The 23,422-nt window shown below is 37.8% G+C and overlaps 2 protein-coding genes across 3 annotated transcripts in view; one reads left to right on the forward strand and one right to left on the reverse strand.

The window, feature by feature from the left end:
- The window catches only part of LOC131022705 (uncharacterized protein At5g01610-like), a 213,174-nt gene extending 192,788 nt beyond the window's left edge, over positions 1 to 20,386 (reverse strand). The window contains exon 1 of the mRNA XM_057952222.1: positions 20,359 to 20,386. The gene's annotated coding sequence lies outside the window, so the exon portion shown is untranslated. The remainder of the gene's footprint in view (positions 1 to 20,358) is intronic.
- Positions 60 to 2,653, forward strand: LOC131022700 (protein trichome birefringence-like 34). 2 transcript variants are annotated; one of them, XM_057952214.1, is made up of 5 exons: positions 60 to 623; positions 749 to 923; positions 1,263 to 1,459; positions 1,751 to 1,912; positions 2,165 to 2,653. In XM_057952214.1, exons 1-5 carry the CDS (start codon positions 241 to 243, stop codon positions 2,505 to 2,507), a joined length of 1,260 nt encoding a protein of 419 aa, XP_057808197.1. In that variant the 5' UTR covers positions 60 to 240; the 3' UTR covers positions 2,508 to 2,653. The 2 variants fall into 2 exon arrangements, with proteins under 2 accessions (XP_057808197.1, XP_057808198.1); XM_057952215.1 differs by lacking the exon at positions 1,751 to 1,912 and having other exon boundaries at positions 179 to 623.
- Positions 20,387 to 23,422: the final 3,036 nt, after the last annotated feature.

Raw genomic sequence — 23,422 nt, forward strand, 5'->3', positions numbered from 1 at the left:
TTAATTATATTAAACTTCCCTACGTTTTGTATAGGTTGAAACCACTACTCTTTGGACTAGAATCCCACCTTTATTAGTTGATGGCCGTATTTCAACAACAACAAATTTAGATGAATTTAACAATCCAATTTGACTTCAACGTATCGCTCAATAATTCAAGAACCTTCAAATACTATATTATATACATAAAGTCATCGAAAAATGTGAATCTCCAAACTTTGCCTAGCTGCATTATAATAGATGGCGCAGCACAATGTTTCCTCCTTAATTAAAGAAAAAATGAATCTTGAAAAGCTCCAAATTAAATTCAAGTCGCCATACATTGCTGCTTTCTTCCTCATAGCTTTGGTCAGCGCTCTTCTCTATCTCGACAATGCTTCCTCGATTCGAGATCGAGAAACGGGGAAGGATCGCGACGAGGGCGATCCCGTCGCCCTCGTTGCAAACGGGACGAGGTGCGACTTGTTTTCGGGCAAATGGATATACGACGTCGCTTCACGACCGTTGTACGATGAGGAGAGGTGCAGTTTCATGCTAGATGACTATGCTTGCAAGAAATATGGAAGAAAAGATTTTGAATATCAGAAGTGGAGATGGCAGCCTCATCAATGTGATCTCCCCAGGTTTGCATTTGATTTATATTATAATAAATTGTGTTTTTATCTAAAACTTAATTAGTAAAATAATAATAATAATAATAATAATAATAATAATAATAATAATAATAATAATAATAATAATAATACAGGTTTAACGGCACGGCTCTGCTGGAGAAGATACGAGGAAAAAGGGTTGTCTTCGTGGGAGATTCCTTGAACAAGAATCAATGGAATTCGATGCTCTGCCTAATCGAATCTTCTCTCGATCAATCATCGAATAAATCTGTGGTTAGATATGATAATTTGTTCGTGTTCAAGGCAAATGTGAGTTTCTTTTTCTTGCTTATGTTTACGAGATTTGACTTAAAAAGTGCCTAATCATAATTAGTTCATTATATTCTCCTACTTTCTCCGTCCCACAAAGCTTGAGCAGTCTTCCATTTCGGGTTATCCCGCGAAGCTTGATCACACTTTCCTTATATGCTAATTTTCTTTTTCATTTATTCACTTTTTTTCGCTTTTTCACCTATCACTCTCAACATATAAAATACTAATTTTTTTAAAACTTGTGTTGAAAGGAAATTGCTCAAATTTCGTGAGACGGAGGGAGCGCCTAGACTACTATACATGTGTTTGATGGTTTCGTTTGAATTTTTTGTGAAGGAATATAATGTGACGATAGAATTCTATTGGTCTCCTTTATTAATGGAATCAAATTGCGACGATCCATACACTCATTCTATAAGAGATCGTATAGTTAAAATTACATCCATTGAGAAGCATGCTAAGCATTGGAACGATGCAGATATACTCATCTTTGATGCATTTATGTGGTGGCTTGATCCCACCATGACCCTACTGTAAGTCTCTCTCTCTCTCTCTCTCGTATGTATGTGACAAAAGGGAGTGGTTCAAATGAGTCGGGGCATATATCGTGTAAAATATGAATCATTTTCACCTTTAAATTGTGAAGATCTACAGTAGATTGATTATTTTGCTGAACGAATTTGTGGTCCAAAGTTCAAATCTCATAAGTGGTGAAAATTTCATTTTTTAAAAAAATCATCATGTTTCATGGTGAATTTCACACTGAACTTATTTTATACAATAAATTTGATTTGATTTTTACAATAATCACTCCTTATATTCAGATGGGGATCCTTCGGGAGCCCCGACGCAATCTACAAAAAGGTGGAAATGAAGGTCCGTCTCTACGAAATGGGCCTAACCACTTGGTCGAATTGGTTGGAAATCAACATTAATCGAACCAAAACAAAGTTGTTCTTCATGAGCATCTCACCTTACCACTTCTTGTAAGTTAAATTAGTTTAATTCAACGTTAATTTCATATTTTATCACTCAAATCTCAACAATCCATCATAAGAATGTCGTCAGTTTTGATATTTTTAGCACCTGTCACTTTTGTTATTCAATCTTAACCATTGATTTCATGTAATGCTAGGATCTTTCTCCACTAAATAAAGTCATCAACTATTTTATTTAAATTCTTGCCAACCCAAGTGACGAGACATGAGTATCTGACTTTGTTTTAACAACATTTGCAGCGGTGAGACGTGGGAGGAAAAAAGCTTTTGCTACAACCAAACTATGCCAATATCGAAGGGGTCATATTGGGGAATTAATACAGATGTAGAGATTATGCACGTCGCAGAATCTATCATTCAAAAGATGGAGACGAGAGGATTAAATATCACGTATTTAAATATAACGCAACTATCGGATTATAGAAATGATGCACATCCATCAATTTATAGGAAAGCTTTTCTTAAGCTAAGTGAGGAGCAACTATTACACCCTCTACGCTATTTGGATTGTGTTCATTGGTGTTTGCCGGGAGTGCCCGATGTTTGGAACCACATCCTTTATTCTTACATTATGGATTCTTGAGAAATGTGTACCACAAATTAGATTACTAGGTTGCAAGAAAAAGGGTTGTAGAGTTACTTAACTTTTTTCTTTTTTTCTTTTGAGGTGGTTTAATTTCATAACTTTTTTTTGTATCCAATATGTAATTGAAATTGTTTCATCCTCTACTTGATTGATTTATTTTATTTTAGGGCTATTAGCGTCTAAATACAACAATTTTGAAGGTAGTTTACTTTCGTATATAAATTTTGGAAAGAGTCAAAAAAATGCATCAACTTCAATGTTATAAAAATTTTAACATAAATTCAATTTCCGTTCAAATTAAAGTTGTGAATTATTGATGTTTGAAAGAATGGTGTTGTATATTATATCTTTGAGAGGATTTACGAAACACAAAACTTGAAAATTGTAGGATTTCTGTAGAATTCAAATGTCTAAAAACTGAATTTATGGTAAAATCGCTATAATATTAAAGTTTATGTGCTCTTACTTTTTAATTCATTTCAAAATTCATGTGTAAAATTAGACTAACTCGGTTATCGATGTATTTAGACACTAATAACCCTTTTATTTTTATTTACTTGTTTGTTAGAAAGGGAATGAGTTCGTTTATTTTTGTTCATGTGCAAGTGGGACCAACTAGACAACGAATTCTAGTAATATTTCTTTGCTCTAATGTCAAAATGGGATCTATTAAATCAAGGGGGTTTTGTCATTTTTCTTTTAGATTTGTTGACTACTAAAAATTGCAATTCTTTAAATCTTGAAACATTGTTGAATTTCAGACCTAAAAAACTGACTAAACATTTTTTATAAATCTTCATGTGGATAAAACAAACTTGGTTTCTTCTAATCTTTTCCGCAATTGGCTGCTGGATTTGGAATTTGAATTTTTGGAATTGATTTGTGCATGTGACCTTCTACACTTACCAAGAAAAATAACAAACTTCAATGTTTTAATAATTAATATATTTGAGGAGGATTCTGCAACCTGAAAAGGAGTAAATATATTTTATAAGTGATTATAATTTATTTTTCTAATACATACACTTCGTCACGCTAAGGCCACCCACACTAGTACAGATTCTACAGAACTTTGTCGATTTCTAACTTTTATATGAATGATTACTGAAGTCTATAATTTGCTGCTGCAAAAGATTAAAATGGAGAATGCCTCGTGTATGGTATTATATGGGATTAACTGCATATAAATTATTGAATTTTTTATAAATTTTTAATTAATATGTATATTAATTCTAAAAAATTATTAAAATTATTTAATTCTTAATTTATTTTCATTTTATATATCTGTTTTTTTTTTTTTTTATCATGCGTCAATATACCCAAATTTCATGGCTCATTAGTAACAATGGGCTTTTCTCATAAATTGATATTTACCTTTGGCCCATAAGCTTTCATTTTGAGAGGGATGTGGCCCACAAGTAGGGCTGTAAACGAGCCAAGCTACTCGTGAGCTATTCGACGTTCGACTCGATAAAAGCTCGTTTGGTAATTTAATGAACAACTCGTTTAGCTAAACAAGCCAAGCTTGAGCATGACGATGCTCGGCTCGTTAGCTTGTGAACAAGCTCGTGTAGTGATTTATCTTAAAAACATAAGATTATTCATTATATGTCTTACTATATTTTATACTATATGTAGTAATATTTGGATTAAGTATCTAATTAACATAATTTATTTACAAGAAAATAGTAAATATATTATATTTTTGTGAATAAAATAACTTATATATTTGAAAATTACCTTATGTATTAGAAAAATAATTAAAATTTTAAATAAAAATTTAAATTTAAAAAGCTCGATTAGGCTCGGCATTGTATTCCACTCGATTAAAGCTCGATCGATAATTAATCAAACAGCTCGATTAGCTAAACGAGCCAAGCTTGAACAAGACACTATTCGGCTCGGCTCGACTCGATTACACCCCTACCCACAAGATTTTAAATGAGATTATGTAATACAGTTTCTTATAGGACAGATGGGATCCTCTGTTCCACTATTTGTGTGTACCACTCTTAATTTATCTATTTTATAATTATTTTTTTTCTTATAAAAAATATTATTATATTATAAACTCTAATTAATATTTATAACTAAGAATTGAAATTTTTAAAAATTATATACCCTAACTTTGAATTAATGAACCCAAATAATCAATTATTAATTCAAAATAAATATAAAAAAATAATTATAAACCCTAATTGGATGAGTGAACACTTGTTAATTATCTTTTTATAATATTAAAGCATAATAAATTAAAATTGAAGAAAATATAATTAAAAATTATAATAAATTAAGAGTGATACACGGTGGTACACACAAAATAGTGGACATAGGATCCCATGTGCTTATAGGATGGGGTGATACATATATATTTATGATTTTTTTTGAAGAAAACATGACTTAATTTAGTTTTTAATGATTTAATGACTTGCCAATACGTAGATTAAAAAATTAGGGAAATGACACAATCATTATTTATTTGACATTCATTAGTTGTGATGTTTATTGCTCGAGTTGTGATGCCATGTGTGCAAGTGGTTGGGGTGGTTGCCTGTTGTCCAAGAGGTCACATGTTCGAATACTCTCGGTGCCTAGTGGTTGGGGTGGTTGCCTGTCAGATTCTTAATTTAATAATGTTTTTGACATTAGGTGCGAATCAAACAGCAGAAATACAATTTTATCATATTTTGATGTGAGAAGATGGCATAAGATTCTCAATCTTCATGTTCTCACCTGTTGGGGATACTTTTGGATATTAAAAACCTTGATTTTTATATTTAATATCGGTTCAACTATCACAATTAACTGAGTCAAATAATATTGATTATTCGAAATCTAATTGAACACGAAATTAATTATTGAACATGGTCCAAATTTAATTAATTGATTATACAACTAGCGTCTAATCCGTCGAAATTCGACGTGAATTATTTATTTTATGTTATTTTTATTATTATTGCATATGAAATAGCCATATCAAATTAAATTAGTAATACAATATTTAAAATAATATTAATTTTAATCACTTTCGCCAATTAAATGTAGGTTGTGATAATAGAAATACATTTTTATATAAATATTCATTTGATGAAGTTTATAAAAAGTTGATGTGGGATTGAAGATTTTACAAGAAAAAAATATGTAAATTTAAAATATGATATGATGTACGATTGATGTGTCGCATCTGTTGTTAATCGTATATCGATAATATTTACTCTCTCCATCCCTCAAACATTTTCCTTTTTTTTTTTTTTTTTTTCTATTTTGGTCTGTTCCCAAAACATCTTCCTAACCTATTTTTGAAAATAATTTCACTAATTATTATTCTTACAATTTCACTTTTTGTGTGACTCGTTCTCCACTTTCACTAACTATCACTCTTATAATTTCACTTTTTGTGGGACACATTCTCCACTTATCAAATAAATAACTAACTTTTATTAAAACTCGTGTCATCCTCTCTTAGGAAGATGTTTGGAGGACGGATGGAGTATTAAATTTGTTCAAATTTTTTAAATTTGACGGATAAGAAATAATTTAACTAAACATATGTCATCTGAGTATCATCTCATATGGGCCTAATAAGACCAGATAATCATATGAAGCTCTAAAGATCACATATGACATTTGAACGTCAAAATTTTGAAAATCATATTCTTTGGAGTTTGAAATACCACATCTGAATTTTGAGCATCATCTTGTATGGAGCTTGAAGATTATAACGTACTTGTGAGTATCATTTTGTCTAGAATTTGTGAAACTATAATTAAGTTATGAGAATAATCTCGTCTCAAACTTTAAACAACATCGTCAAATTTGAAATCATATTCAATCATATAGTTAATTGTTCAAGTAAATACATCTATATATAAACGTATTATATATATACATATTAATTTGTGAGTATGATGTGATAAACTTAAACTAATATTATATAATAAAATAAAATACAAATATAAATATAAATCTTTTTAGATATGGAAATTGATTAAAAATTTAGAAAAAAATAAGAATGAATGAAAATTGAAGAAAATTAAAATAGAGTGATTATACGACGCCACGTAGGATAGGATTTATTTTGTTATTATATATATATATATATATATATATATATATATATATATATATAGATATAGATAGATAGATTGGGCATATGCATGTATTTTATTTATTTATAACATTTAGTTGAAGAATATATTTTTCTAAAAAATGAATTGACATTTGAATTGATTGATTTTCGTGGATTAATTTATTGATATACTTTATTTAAATTTTAGTCACACTTGGAACAATCTCAATTAAGTGGGTATAAGGATTCCTATTCTGGATGCCATCATTTTATTAAATAAAAATTTTCAAGTGAAAAAAGGTGGATTGTGAGGCATGATGAGTTCTTGTTGGTCATTGAGTTTATATATATAAGAAAAGTTGGTATGAGGTTGGGAGGGATTTCAGGCGTTTGAAAACAGACGAATGGACCCTCGAAATGCTAATGTGTTTTAATTTGGCTGGGTTCCGATAATCAAATGGATATGTAGGATTTATAATTAAATGGATATGTTGGATTTATCTAACAGTTTTATACAATTATTTAACAGTACAGACTTTATCTAATAGTTTTATACGATTATTTAATAGTATAGAATTTATCTATAAATTTATATGATTATTTAATACTCCCTCCGTCCACCAAAAAAACTTTCAGTTGGGGTTCGGCACGGAGACTAAGAAAGCTGAAAAAGGTGGTGTAAAGGTGATGTAAAAGACTAAAAGGGTAATGTTTATGTATTGTGATTACTTTTACTAATCTTTCACTAGCTATTTGATAACAATAATAATAATAACAACAACAACAACAACAATAATAATAATAATAATAATAATAATAATAACAATAATAATAATAATAATAATAATAATAACAACAATAATAATAACAATAATAATAATAATAATAATAATAATAATAATAATAATAATAATAATAATAATAATAACAATAACAATAACAATAACAATAACAATATTAAGAATAAGAATGATAACAATAACAATAATAAGGATAATAATAATAACAATAATAACTATAATAATAATAATAACAATAATAACAACAATAATAAGAATAATAAGAATAACAATAACAATAACAATAATAAGGATAATAATAAGGATAATAATAATAATAATAACAATAATAATAATAATAATAATAATAATAATAATAATAATAATAAGGATAATAATAATAATAATAATAATAATAATAATAATAATAATAATAATAATAATAATAATAACAACAATGAGTCTCTTCCCGCTCCTGAACCGGATGTGAGTCTTTCACGAGTACTCTTTTTCCTTCTAAGGTCTCTTCTTCTTAGAAGGTTTTAATGAGGCTCGGTTTTTTGTTTGCTCTCTTTTGCGCTTTCTTGGATGTTTTGTACTCTTTTTCTTTTCCTTTAATACAAGCCTTATTCTCATCAATAATAATAACAACAATAATAATAATAACAATAATAAGAATAAGAATAACAATAACAATAACAATAATAATAATAATAATAATAATAATAATAATAATAATAATAATAATAATAATAATAATAACAATAATAAGGATAACAATAACAACAACAACAACAACAACAACAACAACAACAACAACAACAATAATAATAATAATAATAATAATAATAATAATAATAATAACAACAACAACTATAACAATAACAACAACAACAACAACAACAACAACAACAACAATAATAATAATAATAATAATAATAATAATAATAATAACCACAACAACAACAACAATAATAATAATAATAACCACAACAACAACAACAATAATAATAATAATAACCACAACAACAACAACAATAATAATAATAATAACAACAATAATAATAATAATAATAATAATAATAATAATAATAATAATAATAATAATAATAATAATAATAATAATAATAATAATAATAATAATAGGGATAATTGCGTGAAAATACACAAACTTTGCCAAAAATTCATATTTGACGCGAAGTTAGGATTTTACATTTTAATACACCAACATTCGTTGTTGTCCAAATTTGACACGACTTAATTCTTAAAAATTCAAAAAACAACCTTTTTTTATAAATAATTATACAAAGACCCACTTATGTTATTATTTGGGACATTTAAATCAAAATAAGATATTTCCTTATGATGTTTTCTTTTAATCTTTGATCCGCGCCTAAAATTATTTAAAAGAAAACATCATAAGAAAATATCTTGTTTTGGTTTAAATGTCCCAAATCATAACATAAGTGAGTCTTTGTATAATTATTTACAAAAAGGGGTTGTTTTTTGAATTTTTAAGAATTAAGTCGTGTCAAATTTGGACAACAACGAAAATTGGTGTATTAAAGTGTAAAATCCTAACTTCGCGTCAAATATGAATTTTTGGCAAAGTTTGTGTATTTAGGTGCAATTTTCCCATAATAATAATAACAACAACAACAATAATAAGAATAATAAGGATAACAACAACAACAACAACAACAACAACAACAACAATAATAATAACAATAACAATAATAATAAGAATAAGAATAATAATAGTAATAATAACGATAATAATAATAATAATAATAATAATAATAATAATAATAATAATAATAATAATAATAATATTAATAATAATAATAATAATAATAATAATAATAATAATAATAATAATAATAATAATAATAATAATAATAATAATAATAATAACAATAACAATAACAATAACAATAACAATAAGGATAAGGATAATAACAATAATAATAATAATAATAACAACAACAACAACAATAATAATAATAATAATATTAAGAAGTTTAAGGGAGACTAATTACATAAGTAATGGTAGAGTAAAGTGGGTCCAATAGGTAAAAGTGTAGTAATTTTAAAAGCAAGGGAGGGTATAATTGTCCAAAAAGCAGAGTAGGAGTTTATTTCGTGGACAAATATTTAAGGGCAAGTAGGAGTTTTTTTCATAACGTAATTAATAATGCATTTGATACATAAATGTTTAAGAATAGAGCTATATTAGCCCCTAATTAGATGGTTGATACGATAAATGATTGTGTCATGTCTCTAATGTCTACCAAAGAAAGGGTTTACTTAAGTTCAGACAACATTTGCAAAGAAGATGGACAAATTGACCTCGATGAACAGGCATTCTCAGTTGAATATCTCGCCACAATCAAGTGTTTAGGATTGTCGAGTTATGAGATTAACTTGAAAGAGAAGTGCATAATCACGTTTCTCAAAAATATGATCAATCTAATGAGCTTCGCAATGGCACCAAGCTGATAGTAACTTAACTTGGGGAACACGTAAGTGAAGGCAAACTCATTTCAGGAAAAAAAAATGCGCACAAGAAGTTTTCTATATGAGTGTTTGTTTTGCTATGTCGACAATAAATAAAAGTCATGGATAATCTCTTTCAAATGTAGGATTATACCTATCGAAACCTATTTTTAGTTATGGGCAACTCTACGCGGCAATTTCAAAAGTCACTAAAAAAAGAGGTCATACGCAAGACACAACAACTAACGTGGTGTATGATGAAATTTTCGATAGATTATGAGGTAATTGCAAATTTCATGATTTATTCAAACTTTTAAAGTTTAAGTCATTAGTGCTATTATCTAATTTATTCTTTTCTTATTTCTTTTAATTACTGGTTCCAACTACAGACATATAATATAGTTACGTTTCAAATAATTGTTTCAATTTCTCTTTAATATTTTTTGGATCAAAACTCTGCTTACATATAAATTTCATAAGATATTTAAATTAGGTCGGTCAATTTCAAATAAATATTATAATTTTTTACTTTAAAACAATTTCATTAAATTCTTTAATTTAGTAAAAAAATTCATGAAACAAAAAATGCATTAATAATTTTATAAATTTATATTTTAATAGACTTCGTCGAATTTCGACGGGTCACTTACTAGTGTATGTAGTGGATAAAATCCGACTGACCAGAGGTCAGCGAAATTCTCGCCAGAGGAATCCGCGAATTCTCTGCTCGGGGCGACTTCCCTGCTCGCCGTGATTCCTCTGGCGCCTCGCCAGAAGAATCAGCGAAGTCCTCGCCAGAGGAATCAGCAAAGTCCTCGCCAGAGGAATCAGCGAAACCCTCGCCAGAGGAATCAGCGAAGTCCTCGCCAGAGGAGTCAGCGATCCCTCTGCTCTGGCAGCGGAATGATTTCTCTGCTCTGGCAGCGGAATGATTCCTCTGGTCTGGCGGAGGAGCGATCCCTCTGCTCTGGCAGCAGCACCATAGTAAACATCTCGACACGAAAGCATACAAACTGGATTACAAGCTTACGAAAACCTAGTCAAACATGGGTGACTAGGTCAAACGAATGTCGCGGAAGATCGTTTCCTAAAAAATCGGAACCGCTAGGGTTTCAATGGACATTCCAACAAACCCTAACCCTAGTCGCCTCCTTGCAGGTCCATAACCTATAAATACTACTTCATTAACACCAGGGGGTACGCCGTCATTAACATTCATACTGATACTTACGACCATTCGCATTTGAACACATTCTCTAGCACTATTTTGCCTCCACGCTCCCAGTCTTAGGTTTTCCGGTGATCATCACAACCGGGACGACCCAACGGCCCTCGCTCACTGCTCGATCGCCTTCAACTCCGTCGATCAAATCGATCCGATTCACTATTTCATTTACTTTCAATTGCTTTCAATACGATTTTTATTACTATTGTTTACTGACTTGAGCGTCGGAGGCCCTTCCATCGACACCCCCACCGGTGCTCTTCGGAGGGCTCTAATGTTGCTAGTGGTTTCAGGTTGCTAGTGCCCATCTATCCAGACGTTGCTGACGTCGCTTCCGTGATTGTTGGATTCATCCCCCACAATTTGGCGCCCACCGTGGGGCCCTAGCAATCAAGCGTATCAACGCACTTTCCACAGATCTCTACGAACATCAATCATGTCTGACGGTCGTGACGGATCCGAAACTCCCGACGCTCCCCACGTGACTGCTCAGGCCGACCTAGCCGCCCAGATCGCCGCCCTGACTGAACAGATGAATCAGGAGCGAGAAAGATGCAAAAAGTTGGAAAGGGAGAACGCCAACTTGTATGACCGTCTCGAAGCTATGGAGCCTATCGAGATCATCGAACCTCTCGGTTTCTGAGCCCAAGTGTCTTCCATGCAGCCTCTGGGAGATACATCGATCACTCGCAAGGACGGATCCAACCACCTCGTGACAGATCCGTCATCTTCGGTAAGAAACCGTAATGCAGTTGGTAACCAGACTGACCCTGGTCGTGTGACTCGGAATGCAGGTATTAACATGACAACCTCCGCGCTGGAGCAAGTGCGGGAACTTGGGAAACCCAACTCGGATGCCAGAACGTCAGGAACACTCCGACAAGATGGAACAACCATCACCGAAGGACAACATGCTCGAACCATCTTCAGCACGCCGGGCATAACAATGAGCAATGCCGCCGTTGGAAGCGCACAACTCACCATGCTAGGGCTAAATCAGACGGCCACGCCGCCAACCCAGGTTAACCAACAGCCTGACGGACACAGTCCAAGGAAATTCACCCAAGACCAGCTGTTCACCAATGAACTCACTCAACCAGCCACAACCGGCCCATACGCAATCAGAGATGAAGACTTGGCAAGAAAGCTGGCGGAAATGGAGGCCTTGATCCAGCGAATTCCCGGTGTCCCCGCACCTATCCACAAAAGTTCAGAGAACTGCTATGCCGACTTGCCATTTGTGGATGAAATTGCCTTAGTGGAAATGCCCGTCAACTTTAGCTTTCCGAGTATGCAAATGTTCGACGGCACGACGGATCCGACCGACCACATTGCTCAGTATAAACAAAGGATGTTCACTGCCGCAATTCCTCGTGAATTGAGGCAGGCCTGCATGTGTAAGGGGTTCGGTTCTAGTCTGACAGGACCGGCCCTCCAGTGGTACACTAACCTTCTAAATTATTCAGTTTCAAGTTTTGCTCAATTAACAGATATATTTGTGCAGCAATATGCTAGTAGCAGGAAACTTGAAAAAGATATCGGAGGATCTTTACGCCGTGGTGCAACAGCGTGGCGAGCCTCTTCGAGACTATATTAGCCGATTCAATAAAGAGAAGGTGTCCATCACCAATTGCAACACCCAAACGGCGGTCACCGCCTTCCGAAAGGGTCTTCTGCCAGACTCAGACCTCTACAAAGATCTCACCAAATACCCTTGTAGAACAATGGAGGACGTCCTTGCCAAAGCATGGACACAAATCAAATGGGAGGAAGATCAATACAGCCACCACCGATCTTCACCAAGCGGAAACACTAGAAGAAACTCCAGGGTGGATAGAAGGACAAATGATAGGCGGTCTAAGCCTTACCCATCTTCACGACAAGAATACAGAAGGAGACAGTACGACCAACCTTACGAGACGCGACCACGTGAAAGGGCCAAGGTCCCAGAGTACAACTTATCTATCTCGCCAGCCGAGGCGGTCTTAGCTCTCAAGAATCTAGGCAACAAAGTCAAATGGCCAGAAAGGATGAGGGCCCCAGCTGACCAGAGGGACAGATCCAAATGGTGTGAGTTCCATGCAGATCATGGGCATCGGACAGAGGATTGCATCGCCCTCAGATTGGAAGTGGCCCACCTACTAAATCAAGGCCACCTCACCGATTACCTGACCGAAAAGGGCAAGCTTACCCTACAACAAGGAAGGGATAAATAAGAGAAACACAGAGACGACAGCCCGCCAGACCCGCCACACCATAAGAGAACTGTGAACGTGATATCCGAAGGCTCCGAAGTTAGCGAAATCACCCACTCAGCCGCCAAGAGACACGCCAGACAGGCTAGATCAAGCAAATCATGGGCTCCGCCTTCCGGCAAAGATGGACCAACGGATCCAACCCTAACAATCAGCTTTGCAACATCCGAATCAGACAAGCTTTTACACCCTCATCATGATGCTTTAGTTATTTCCATTTATATTGCTAACTGTTTAACAAAGCGTGTGCTAATAGACAATGGTAGCTCTGCCAATATTTTGTTTTTCAGTGCATACAGGGAGATGGGTTTGGACGAGTCCAAACTAATTAAGAAAGCGGCCGTACTCGTTGGCTTCAGTGGCGAGAGTACGACAACTGTGGGAGAGATCGATCTTCCCGTTTACGCAGAGGGAGTCAACCTTTAGACTAGGTTTCTCGTGGTAGACGCCCCGTCAGCATACAACATCATCCTAGGCCGTCCATGGATCCACGGAATGGAAGCAGTACCATCTACCTATCATCAAGTCATACGATTCCCAACTAAGTGGGGAGTTAGGGAGATCAAGGGAGAGCAGAAGGACTCCAGGGCGTGCTACCAAACCACTATGAAAACGAAAAGCCCGTCTTTATAGCAATTACAGCAAGAAGCTCCGTCCCATTCGAAGCACATGGGAGAACAGGAACACCCAAATTATACCCTGTAGTGCACTCAAGGCATGAGTCAACACACGGAGCTGCAGAGAAGTCGAAGTCTGCAGAATAGAGAAATCGAAATCTACAGAGCAGAGAAGCCGAAATCTACAGAGCAGAGAAGTCGAAGCTGCCAGAGCAGCGAAATCGACAAAGGCCAGAGCAGCGAAATCGACAAAGGCCAGAGCAGCGAAGTCGACGAGCTGCCAGAGCAGAAGAGTCAAAGTTGCCAGAGCAGCGAAGTCGACAAAAGCCAGAGCAGCGAAATCGACAAAGGCCAGAGCAGCGAAGTCGACGAGCTGCCAGAGCAGAGGAGTCAAAGCTGCCAGAGCAGCGAAGTCGACAAGGGCCAGCGCAGCGAAGTCACCGAGGTGCTAGAGAGAAAGTCTAATTCGGTGAGGTGCCAGAGCAGAGAAGTCGACATCTGCAGAGCAGAGAAGTCAAAGTCTGCATAGCAGAGAAATCAAACGAAGAGACCACGCAGCCTGATCGAGGAGGAGATGGTGGAGATAGATGAAGTTCAAATTAATGCGAGCTTTCCAGACCACAAAGTCCGGATTGGAGCACAACTCGAACCAGAGCTCAGAGAGAAGCTTATCAATTTTCTATCTGATTACTACGATTGTTTCGCTTGGTCCCACGAGGACATGACAGGGATTGACCCTAGTATTATTGTTCACAGGTTACAGGTCACCCCGGGCTACCCACCGAGGAAACAGAAACGTAGAAAGTTTGCACCGGAGAGGAACAAAGTAGTGAATGATGAAGTCACGAAGCTCCTCAAGAATGGACTCATTCGAGAGGTCCACTATCCCGAATGGCTCGCAAACGTGGTGGTGGTCAAGAAAAAGAACGACAAATGGCGAGTCTGCATCGATTTCACGGACCTCAACAAGGCATGCCCGAAAGATTCGTTCCCACTTCCACACATCGACATGCTAGTGGACGCAACAGCAGGCCATGAATTGATGAGTTTCATGGACGCGTACTCGGGATACCATCAAATCCGGATGCACCCTGATGACGAGGAGAAAACGACCTTCATGACCAGCGTAGCGTTATTCTGCTACAAGTATATGCCATTCGGATTGAAGAATGCGGGAGCAACGCATCAACGCCTGGCCAATCGGATGTTTGCAAGCCTGCTGGGCCAAACAATGGAAGTCTACATCGATGACATGTTGGTCAAATCCATCCGCGCAAGGGATAACATTGATCATTTGAGGGAAACATTCGAGATTCTTAGAAAATACAATATGAAGCTAAATCCTACTAAATGTTCTTTTGGTGTCAATGCAGGAAAGTTCCTAGGTTACATGGTTACCCAGCGGGGAATAGAGGCAAACCCGGCTCAAATCGAGTCGATCCAGAGGATTCCTTCCCCCACCTGCGTGAAAGACGTCCAAAAACTAGCGGGGAGAATAGCCGCTTTAAGCCGCTTTATTTCAAGATCGTCCGAAAAATGTCACCTCTTCTTCAACACTTTGAGGAAATAAAAACATTCGAGTGGATTGAGGAGTGCGAGGAAGCCCTAAAGAAACTCAAGCAATACTTGACTAGCCCGCCACTACTCGCAAAACCAAAGAATCACGAGACTTTGTTGGTGTATCTGGCCGTCTCTGATACAGCCGTCATCGCCGTGTTGGTCAGAGAGGAAGAGGAAAAGCAGTCACCAATCTACTACGTGAGCAAGTCACTACTCGACGTAGAGACACGATACAGCCAGTTAGAAAAGCTGGCCCTCGCACTGGTCCACGCGGCAAGGAAGTTGCGACCATATTTCCAGTGTCATCCGATTGTAGTCGCCACCACGTATCCTTTAAAGGCCATACTCCATAAGCCGGAACTATCCGGTCGATTGACAAAGTGGGCAGTGGAGTTGACTGAATACGACATCACATATAAACCACGGACCGCACTCAAATCTCAGGTATTAGCCGATTTTGTTGTTGACTTTGCACCTAACCTTACTATACAGGCCGACAAAGAGTTATGATGTCTGACGGAGGAACCAGACCAAACTGGAATGTGGAAACTATATATTGATGGGTCCAGCAACGTACGAGGGAGCGGACTTGGAATCGTGCTCTCATCACCACGAGGAGACAACATTGAGCGGTCAATTCGGTGTGATTTCAAAACAACCAACAATGAGGCTGAATATGAAGCCATGATAGCTGGACTCGGATTAGCTAAAAAAATTGGGGTAAAACGCATTAACGTATTTAGTGATTCTCAACTCGTAGTTAACCAGATGCAGGGTACATTTCAAGCCAAAGATGCGAAAATGACGGCTTACCTGGGCAAGACGAAAGAATTCCAATCGTGCTTTGAAGAATTTACCATCAATCAAGTGCCGAGGGTGGAAAATGGCCACGCTGATGCCTTGGCCAACCTAGGGTCAGCAATACAGACTGCACAACCTCAGACCATAACTATCACTTGCCTTCAATATCCAGCAATACAAAGAGATGAGGCCGAGGAACACGTGACTGCAGTATCAGTCGGACAAACATGGATGACCCCAATAATGGAATATCTCGAAAGAGATATACTCCCAGATGATCGGAATGACGCACGCCGAATTAAAGCTCAGGCCGCGCGGTTCTGCATCATCCGAGGTAAACTGTATAAACGTTCATTTACCGGTCCATATTTGAAATGCATTAACCCTGTAGAAGCAAGATACGTCTTGTTCGAATTACACGAAGGAGAATGTGGCAACCACTCGGGAGGCAGAAGCCTCGCACACCGCGCTTTAACCAACGGTTACTACTGGCCCACAATGAAAGCAGATGCAGCTGATTACGCCAAAAAATGCGATAAGTGCCAACGATTCGCCCAAATATCACACCTGCCCCCGGAGCCCCTGACCGCCATCACTTCACCATGGCCATTCATGAAATGGGGGATGGATATTGTAGGCAAACTGCCCACCGCACCCGGGCAGAAGGTATACATGTTGGCAGTGACCGATTATTTCAGCAAATGGATAGAAGCAGAGTCTTTCCACCAAGTTCGTGACAAAGAAGTCAAGGGGTTCATATGGAAGAACGTGATCTGCCGGTATGGGGTGCCCAAGGAGATCGTCACGGACAACGGGTCCCAATTTATGAGCGCAGACTTTCAAGATTTTTGCAGGTTTTGGAACATCAAACTAAGCTTCTCAACGCCAAGGTACCCCCAAGCCAACGGGCAAGTGGAATCTTCCAACAAAACCGTCATGAACACCTTGAAGAAACGACTAGAGAAGGCCAAAGGCAAATGGGCAGATGAGTTACCAGGCGTGCTATGGTCCTACCGAACAACTACAAGAGCATCAACAGGGGAAACACCATTCTCCCTCGCCTATGGAATGGAGGCAGTAATCCCAACAGAAAGCGAAGTACCCACTGCCAGACATGAGCTCACGACAGACAACGGGAATCAAAAGGCCATGTGCCACGAGTTAGATCTCCTCGATGAGAAACGAAACAAAGCAAATATCCGACTAGCTTCCTACCAACAAAGCATCGCCAGATATTACAACAAACACATCCGCACCCGCACATTTAAGCCGGGCGATTGGGTGCTGCGAAAAGTGTTCCAGAACACCAAGGAAACAAGTGCGGGTAAATTAGCCCCGAATTGGGAAGGACCATATCTGATCACCAAAGTGGTTGGACGTGGAGCATACAAGTTGCAATCGACAGACGGACGTGAAATCAACAACAGTTGGAACGCCCTACATCTCAAGCAGTACCACGCTTGACCCTAAACTCTACAAATTTCACTTTATTTAAATAAGGTCTTCCGAGACCCATGTCATCTACTACAATTACTGACCTTTGCATGCAGGTCAGAACTACATCCGGGCTTGATCCCTTGAATGAGTATGTAGGCAGCTCTAAGGAGCGCAGCCCCCCCTCTCCCTCACCCTCCCCCTCCCCCTCCACACCTCGCCAGAGAAATGGCCCTCATCAGAGAAATGGTCTTCGCCAGAGAAATGGCTCTCGCCAGAGGAATGGCTCCACACCCAGGGGGGAAAAACTTTAAATGCAAAAGGCGCAAGCCCATTTCACCCCGCATACATTACATTTAGCCTTAAGTTTATCAACTAAGTCTAAATGGGGGAGAAATTTTTTTTTACGTCAAAGGCTCACGCCCATCTCGCCCCGAACACCTTGAATTTAAGCTTAAGTTTATCAACTAAGTCTAAATGGGGGAGATAAAATATTTTATGTCAAAGGCTCACGCCCCGAACACCTTGAATTTAGCCTTAAGTTTATCAACTAAGTCTAAATGGGGGAGATAAAAATTTTTACGTCAAAAGGCTCATGCCCATCTCGCCCCGAACACCTTGAATTTAGCCTTAAGTTTAAACAACTAAGTCTAAATGGGGGGAAGAAAACTTCATTTAAAAGACGCAAGCCCGTCCCACCCCGAACGTCTTGAATTTAGACTTAGGTTTCAACAACTAAGTCTAAATGGGGGGAAGAACTTACTTATACAAGGCACAAGCCCGTTTCACGAACCGGAGATAAAGACCCGTCGTATCCATCAGCGCAAAGTGCGCCTCTCCCAAACTGAAAATTTTTTGCTTCGCCAGAGAAATGGCTCTTGCCAGAGAAATCGCACTCGCCAGAGGAATGGCTCGTGTCAGAAAAACGGCCTTCGCCGGAAAGATCACCAAAAGAGCGGGGAAATCTCCCGCCTTGGGGCAAATTTACTCTTATGCCTTCGACCACGCGAGGCGCATGTTTTAGCAACGAATTTACGATCTTACCTCCAGCATGGGTTTATAAATTGCCATGTACGCGTAATCGGAAACCTACGCTATCTTTGCTTGTAACACTACAGCAATTTACTCTCGTGCTCTCAACAATCCAATTATCCTCTCTCACCTTTCCAATCAAACACTAGGTACAATTCGCGATTCAACAACAATTCACCGATTGATTCTATATCTATTCATTTATGATTCATCACCACCGTAACAGCCAACGCCATTGGATACATTTTGGGCCTTTGAAAGTGCCGCGATTCTAGGACGCCCAGTGTTATGTCACCCCGACCATTTAATTCCACGTTTTTCCGGCTCACCTATTTCGCGTGAACTGCTGGGAATCAAAGAAAAGGGCAACGCCCTGCTCACTATGCGCACCCTATACAAGTTAAATTGCACTCCACAGTTGAAAAAATTCCAACTATGGAGTGGGGGACAAACTGTAGTGGATAAAATCCGACTGACCAGAGGTCAGCGAAATCCTCGCCAGAGAAATCAGCGAATTCTCTGCTCGGGGCGACTTTCCTACTCGCCGCGATTTCTCTGCTCGGGGCGACTTCCCTGCTCACCGCGATTCCTCTGCTCGGGGTGACTTCCCTGCTCGCCGTGATTCCTCTGGCGCCTCGCCAGAAGAATCAGCGAAGTCCTCGCCAGAGGAATCAGTAAAGTCTTCGCCAGAGGAATCAGCAAAGTCCTCGCCAGAGGAATCAGCGAAACCCTCGCCAGAGGAATCAGCAAAGTCCTCGCCAGAGGAGTCGGCGATCCCTCTGCTCTGGCAGCGGAATGATTTCTCTGCTTTGGCAGCGGAATGATTCCTCTGCTCTGGCGGATGAGCGATCCCTCTGCTCTGGCAGCAGCACCATAGTAAACATCTCGACACGAAAGCATACAAACTGGATTACAAGCTTACGAAAACCTAGTCAAACATGGGTGACTAGGTCAAACGAAAGTCGCGGAAGATCGTTTCCTAAAAAATCAGAACCGCTAGGGTTTCAAAGGACATTCCAACAAACCCTAACCCTAGTCGCCTCCTTGCAGGTCCATAACCTATAAATACTACTTCATTAACACCAGGGGGTACGCCGTCATTAACATTCATACTGATACTTACGACCATTCGCATTTGAACACATTCTCTAGCACTATTTTGCCTCCACGCTCCCAGCCTTAGGTTTTCCGGTGATCATCACAACCGGGATGACCCAACGGCCCTCGCTCACTGCTCGATCGCCTTCAACTTCGTCGATCAAATCGATCTGATTCACTATTTCATTTACTTTCAATTGCTGTCAATACGATTTTTATTACTATTGTTTACTGACTTGAGCGTCGGAGGCCCTTCCATCGACACCCCCACCGGTGCTCTTCGGAAGGCTCTAACGTTGCTAGTGGTTTCAGGTTGCTAGTGCCCATCGATCCAGACGTTGCTGACGTCGCTTCTGTGATTGTTGGATTCATCCCCCACAGTGTATAAATAAATAAGAATGAATGAGAATTGAGGAAAATTAGAATGAAGTGATTATACGATGCCACGTAGGATAGGATTTATTTTGCTATAATATAAAAACTAGTGTGTAACCCGTCGAAATTCGACGGAAAACCACTTTATAATTATCATTGTATATTATTTATAAGGGTTAATAGTCAAAAAATACACGAACTTTCTCCGAATTTGCAAATTGCACATGACCTTCAAAAATATCTCAAGAATACACCACTTTTCGATTTAATTGCAATTTGCACACGGCGAAAGTTTCGATGACTTTTATATTTGACCGGTGATGACGTGGAAATTATTTCAAATTACATGGCATTATGCGTGGCATTTTTTACACGGTGGCAAGCCACGTATTCAAAACGACGTCGTTTTGAATAGAAATTAAGTTGTCATCTTTTTTGATATTTTAAGAATTTCCTAAAAAAAAAAAAATAAACTTTTGAAGAATCTGGAGCCTCTCCACCCCCAAGCCCCCGTCACCAACCCCAGCTCCTCTCCCTTCTCGCTGAATCTGGCGCCACCTTCACCGCCTCCGCCATTGCCCCGCCCTCCCTCTGAGAAACCCCAACAGCAAGAATCCTCCATCGCCCCACCCTCCTTCAGAGAAATCCCAGCAGCAAGAATCCACCATCGATTTGTACAACGGCGCCCGAGGACGCCGCTGTCGCCGCCCACAATCCAGCCCTTCACGCCTTCTGCTTCACCGGATCGCGGATCTCCGCTGCCCACAATCTACCATCGATTTCTACACGTTTCTGCTTCACCAGATCGCGGATCTCCGCCGCCCACTTCCCCCACTTCCGCTAGCGCACGCCTCTGTATTTCCTCGAAGTGGAACTCAAGCTGTTGCTCATTGCCTTCCTCTCACCGACGCCGCCGCTGCTGCTCTCCTAAATCAAGCAGCTCTTCGAGTCAGACGACTTGGACTCGCCGCATCGGTTTGGTGGGAGGAAGCTTGATTCTCTGGTTTCTGAATAGGCTTAAAATTAATTTTTTTTATTATATTTATAAATATGATAATTGAGTTGGTATCTGTTTTATATAAATATAGAAATATTAAAAATGTTTCTTGTGCATTGCACGATTGCGGTTGCACCCATTTAGAACTTATATATAGTCGTATCTATCCAAAAACTCAATTTAAAGATGATTTTAGTACTTGTGGCGTCATAAACCTATATAGGTAATACCACAAATTATACAAACTCGTTCAAATTTATTAATATAAATTACTATACTACAATAATCGGTCCTAATAACAATCCAAATTCATTTAAATTGTCGTTGTCATTGTTTATTGTTATAAATCGGAATTTAAATAGATTTTACATTTGCAAAAATATAATATGCTGAATTATAGAATTAATAAAATATAAATAATATAAGAAAAGTGCAATTTATTACTTCATTGTTTTAGTCAAATTATTGGGTGCGGTTAACCGCATAGTATGCGGACGGTTTGAAAGTGTACATTTCTTCATAACAATGTTTACTTTTATTCATAAGAAGTTTTACTTTTAGTTATTTTCACTCATTATTACCTTTACTCTTAACTATTTGGTCAAGTAATCAATGTTGTAATAAAAAGTAAATATTATTACAATGAAATGTAATATTTCTAAACTATCACATTTATTCACGATAAGTGTTACTTTTATTTATGAGAATTTGTATTATTACATAAGTATATATTTGTGCGAACAAATGTATATCTTATGCATTTATTAAAAGTAATCGTCCGCATACTCATTGTTTTAATATATGGACTCATATTATTCAATAAATTTAATTATTGACCAAAGTAATATTTTATAAATTAAATTAATTTTTTAAGCAAAAATATAATTATTTATTTGGTCAACCAAAAGTTAATTGACCAAATTAAATTGGTGATGCAAATATATAGAGGATGAGATACTCCACACAAGTATTTATATAGGTTTTAGTCAAGATGGGGTTTGATTAAAAGTCAATGTGGGATAAAAGAGACTTGTAAACAAAATGAGAATGGAGGAAAATAGACAGATTAATTTCACAATGATTGAATTCTCGAATACCACATACGCATTTTCATATTTTAATTTTATAGAATAATCATCATCTTAATTGATTTACTTTATGTAAACTAATATACTATGTATATTTTAAATTTTAATACGCTTACAAAAATTAATTTTCTTTACGTAAACTAATATACTATGTCACGTCTTAATAGAATGATAAAAATTAATGAATGAAAATTCGAACACTAGAAAAAATGATGCTCTCCTCTCCCTCGCTAACCCTAGCCTCATGCCATCCTTAACCGCCGCCGTCGTCCGTTCTTCCGGCAGATGGCTTCCACGGTCGTCGGTCTGGATAAGGGGGGACTTAATCTCCCCTCGGTTTCAGCCAATTTTGAAGCACCTCGATCTCAATCTACTTATTCAACCCTTTCTCTGTTTCAGCGATCTCTGCTCATGGGGCCGGGATCTTCTGCCGGAGCAGTTGCAGGTCGGTCGCGCTCGCCCGCTGCTGCTAAGGCTCCGATCGGTTCTGTCGTTCCTACTTCTGTAGCCGACAACTCCTCCAAGAATCCTAACGTGCATGAAGCTAGGGCTTCTTATGCGCTTGCCACAGGCAAGAAGAAATTGGATCTGGCAGCGCATAACTTCCATGATCTCAAGCCCACGAAAGAGGGTGATCAGTTCTCCCTCAAAATACCGATGGATCTGTATCTTAAGGAAGTCAAGGAATTCGAATTTGCTTTGACGGGGCGCTTGCTGCTTCGGAAAGGTGATAAGCCTCGATCAACTATGGAACTTAAGCTGGAGCTTCAGCACTTATGGAGTTTAACCTCTTATTGGCAACTCATTCCGTTGGGAAAAGGTTTTTTTACGCTCCGATTTACTTCGGCATCAGACTTTACGATAGCAAAGGAGAAAGTGGTTTGGGAGCTCTCAAAGGGGCATCTCCCGACTCCGTAAATGGACCCGGAATTTTGATCCTTTTAAAGAGAACTCCCCTTTGGCGAATGTTTGGGTTCGCATACACTATCTGCCAATTGAGTATTGGAATCCACAGGTGATCTCCGGGATTGGACGGTTTTTGGGTCATCCGTTGAAGATTGATGAAGCGACGGTGGGACGCGACTT

The sequence above is a fragment of the Salvia miltiorrhiza genome, chromosome 4 (assembly GCF_028751815.1).
Source record: "Salvia miltiorrhiza cultivar Shanhuang (shh) chromosome 4, IMPLAD_Smil_shh, whole genome shotgun sequence".
Lineage (NCBI taxonomy): Eukaryota > Viridiplantae > Streptophyta > Magnoliopsida > Lamiales > Lamiaceae > Salvia > Salvia miltiorrhiza.

Coding starts and splice junctions, on each gene's coding strand:
- LOC131022700 (XM_057952214.1), top strand. CDS start 241: ATGGCGCAGCACAATGTTTCCTCCTTAATTAAAGAAAAAATGAATCTT. Junction 624..748: donor CATCAATGTGATCTCCCCAG/GTTTGCATTTGA, acceptor ATAATAATACAG/GTTTAACGGCACGGCTCTGC. Junction 924..1,262: donor TGTTCGTGTTCAAGGCAAAT/GTGAGTTTCTTT, acceptor TTTTTTGTGAAG/GAATATAATGTGACGATAGA.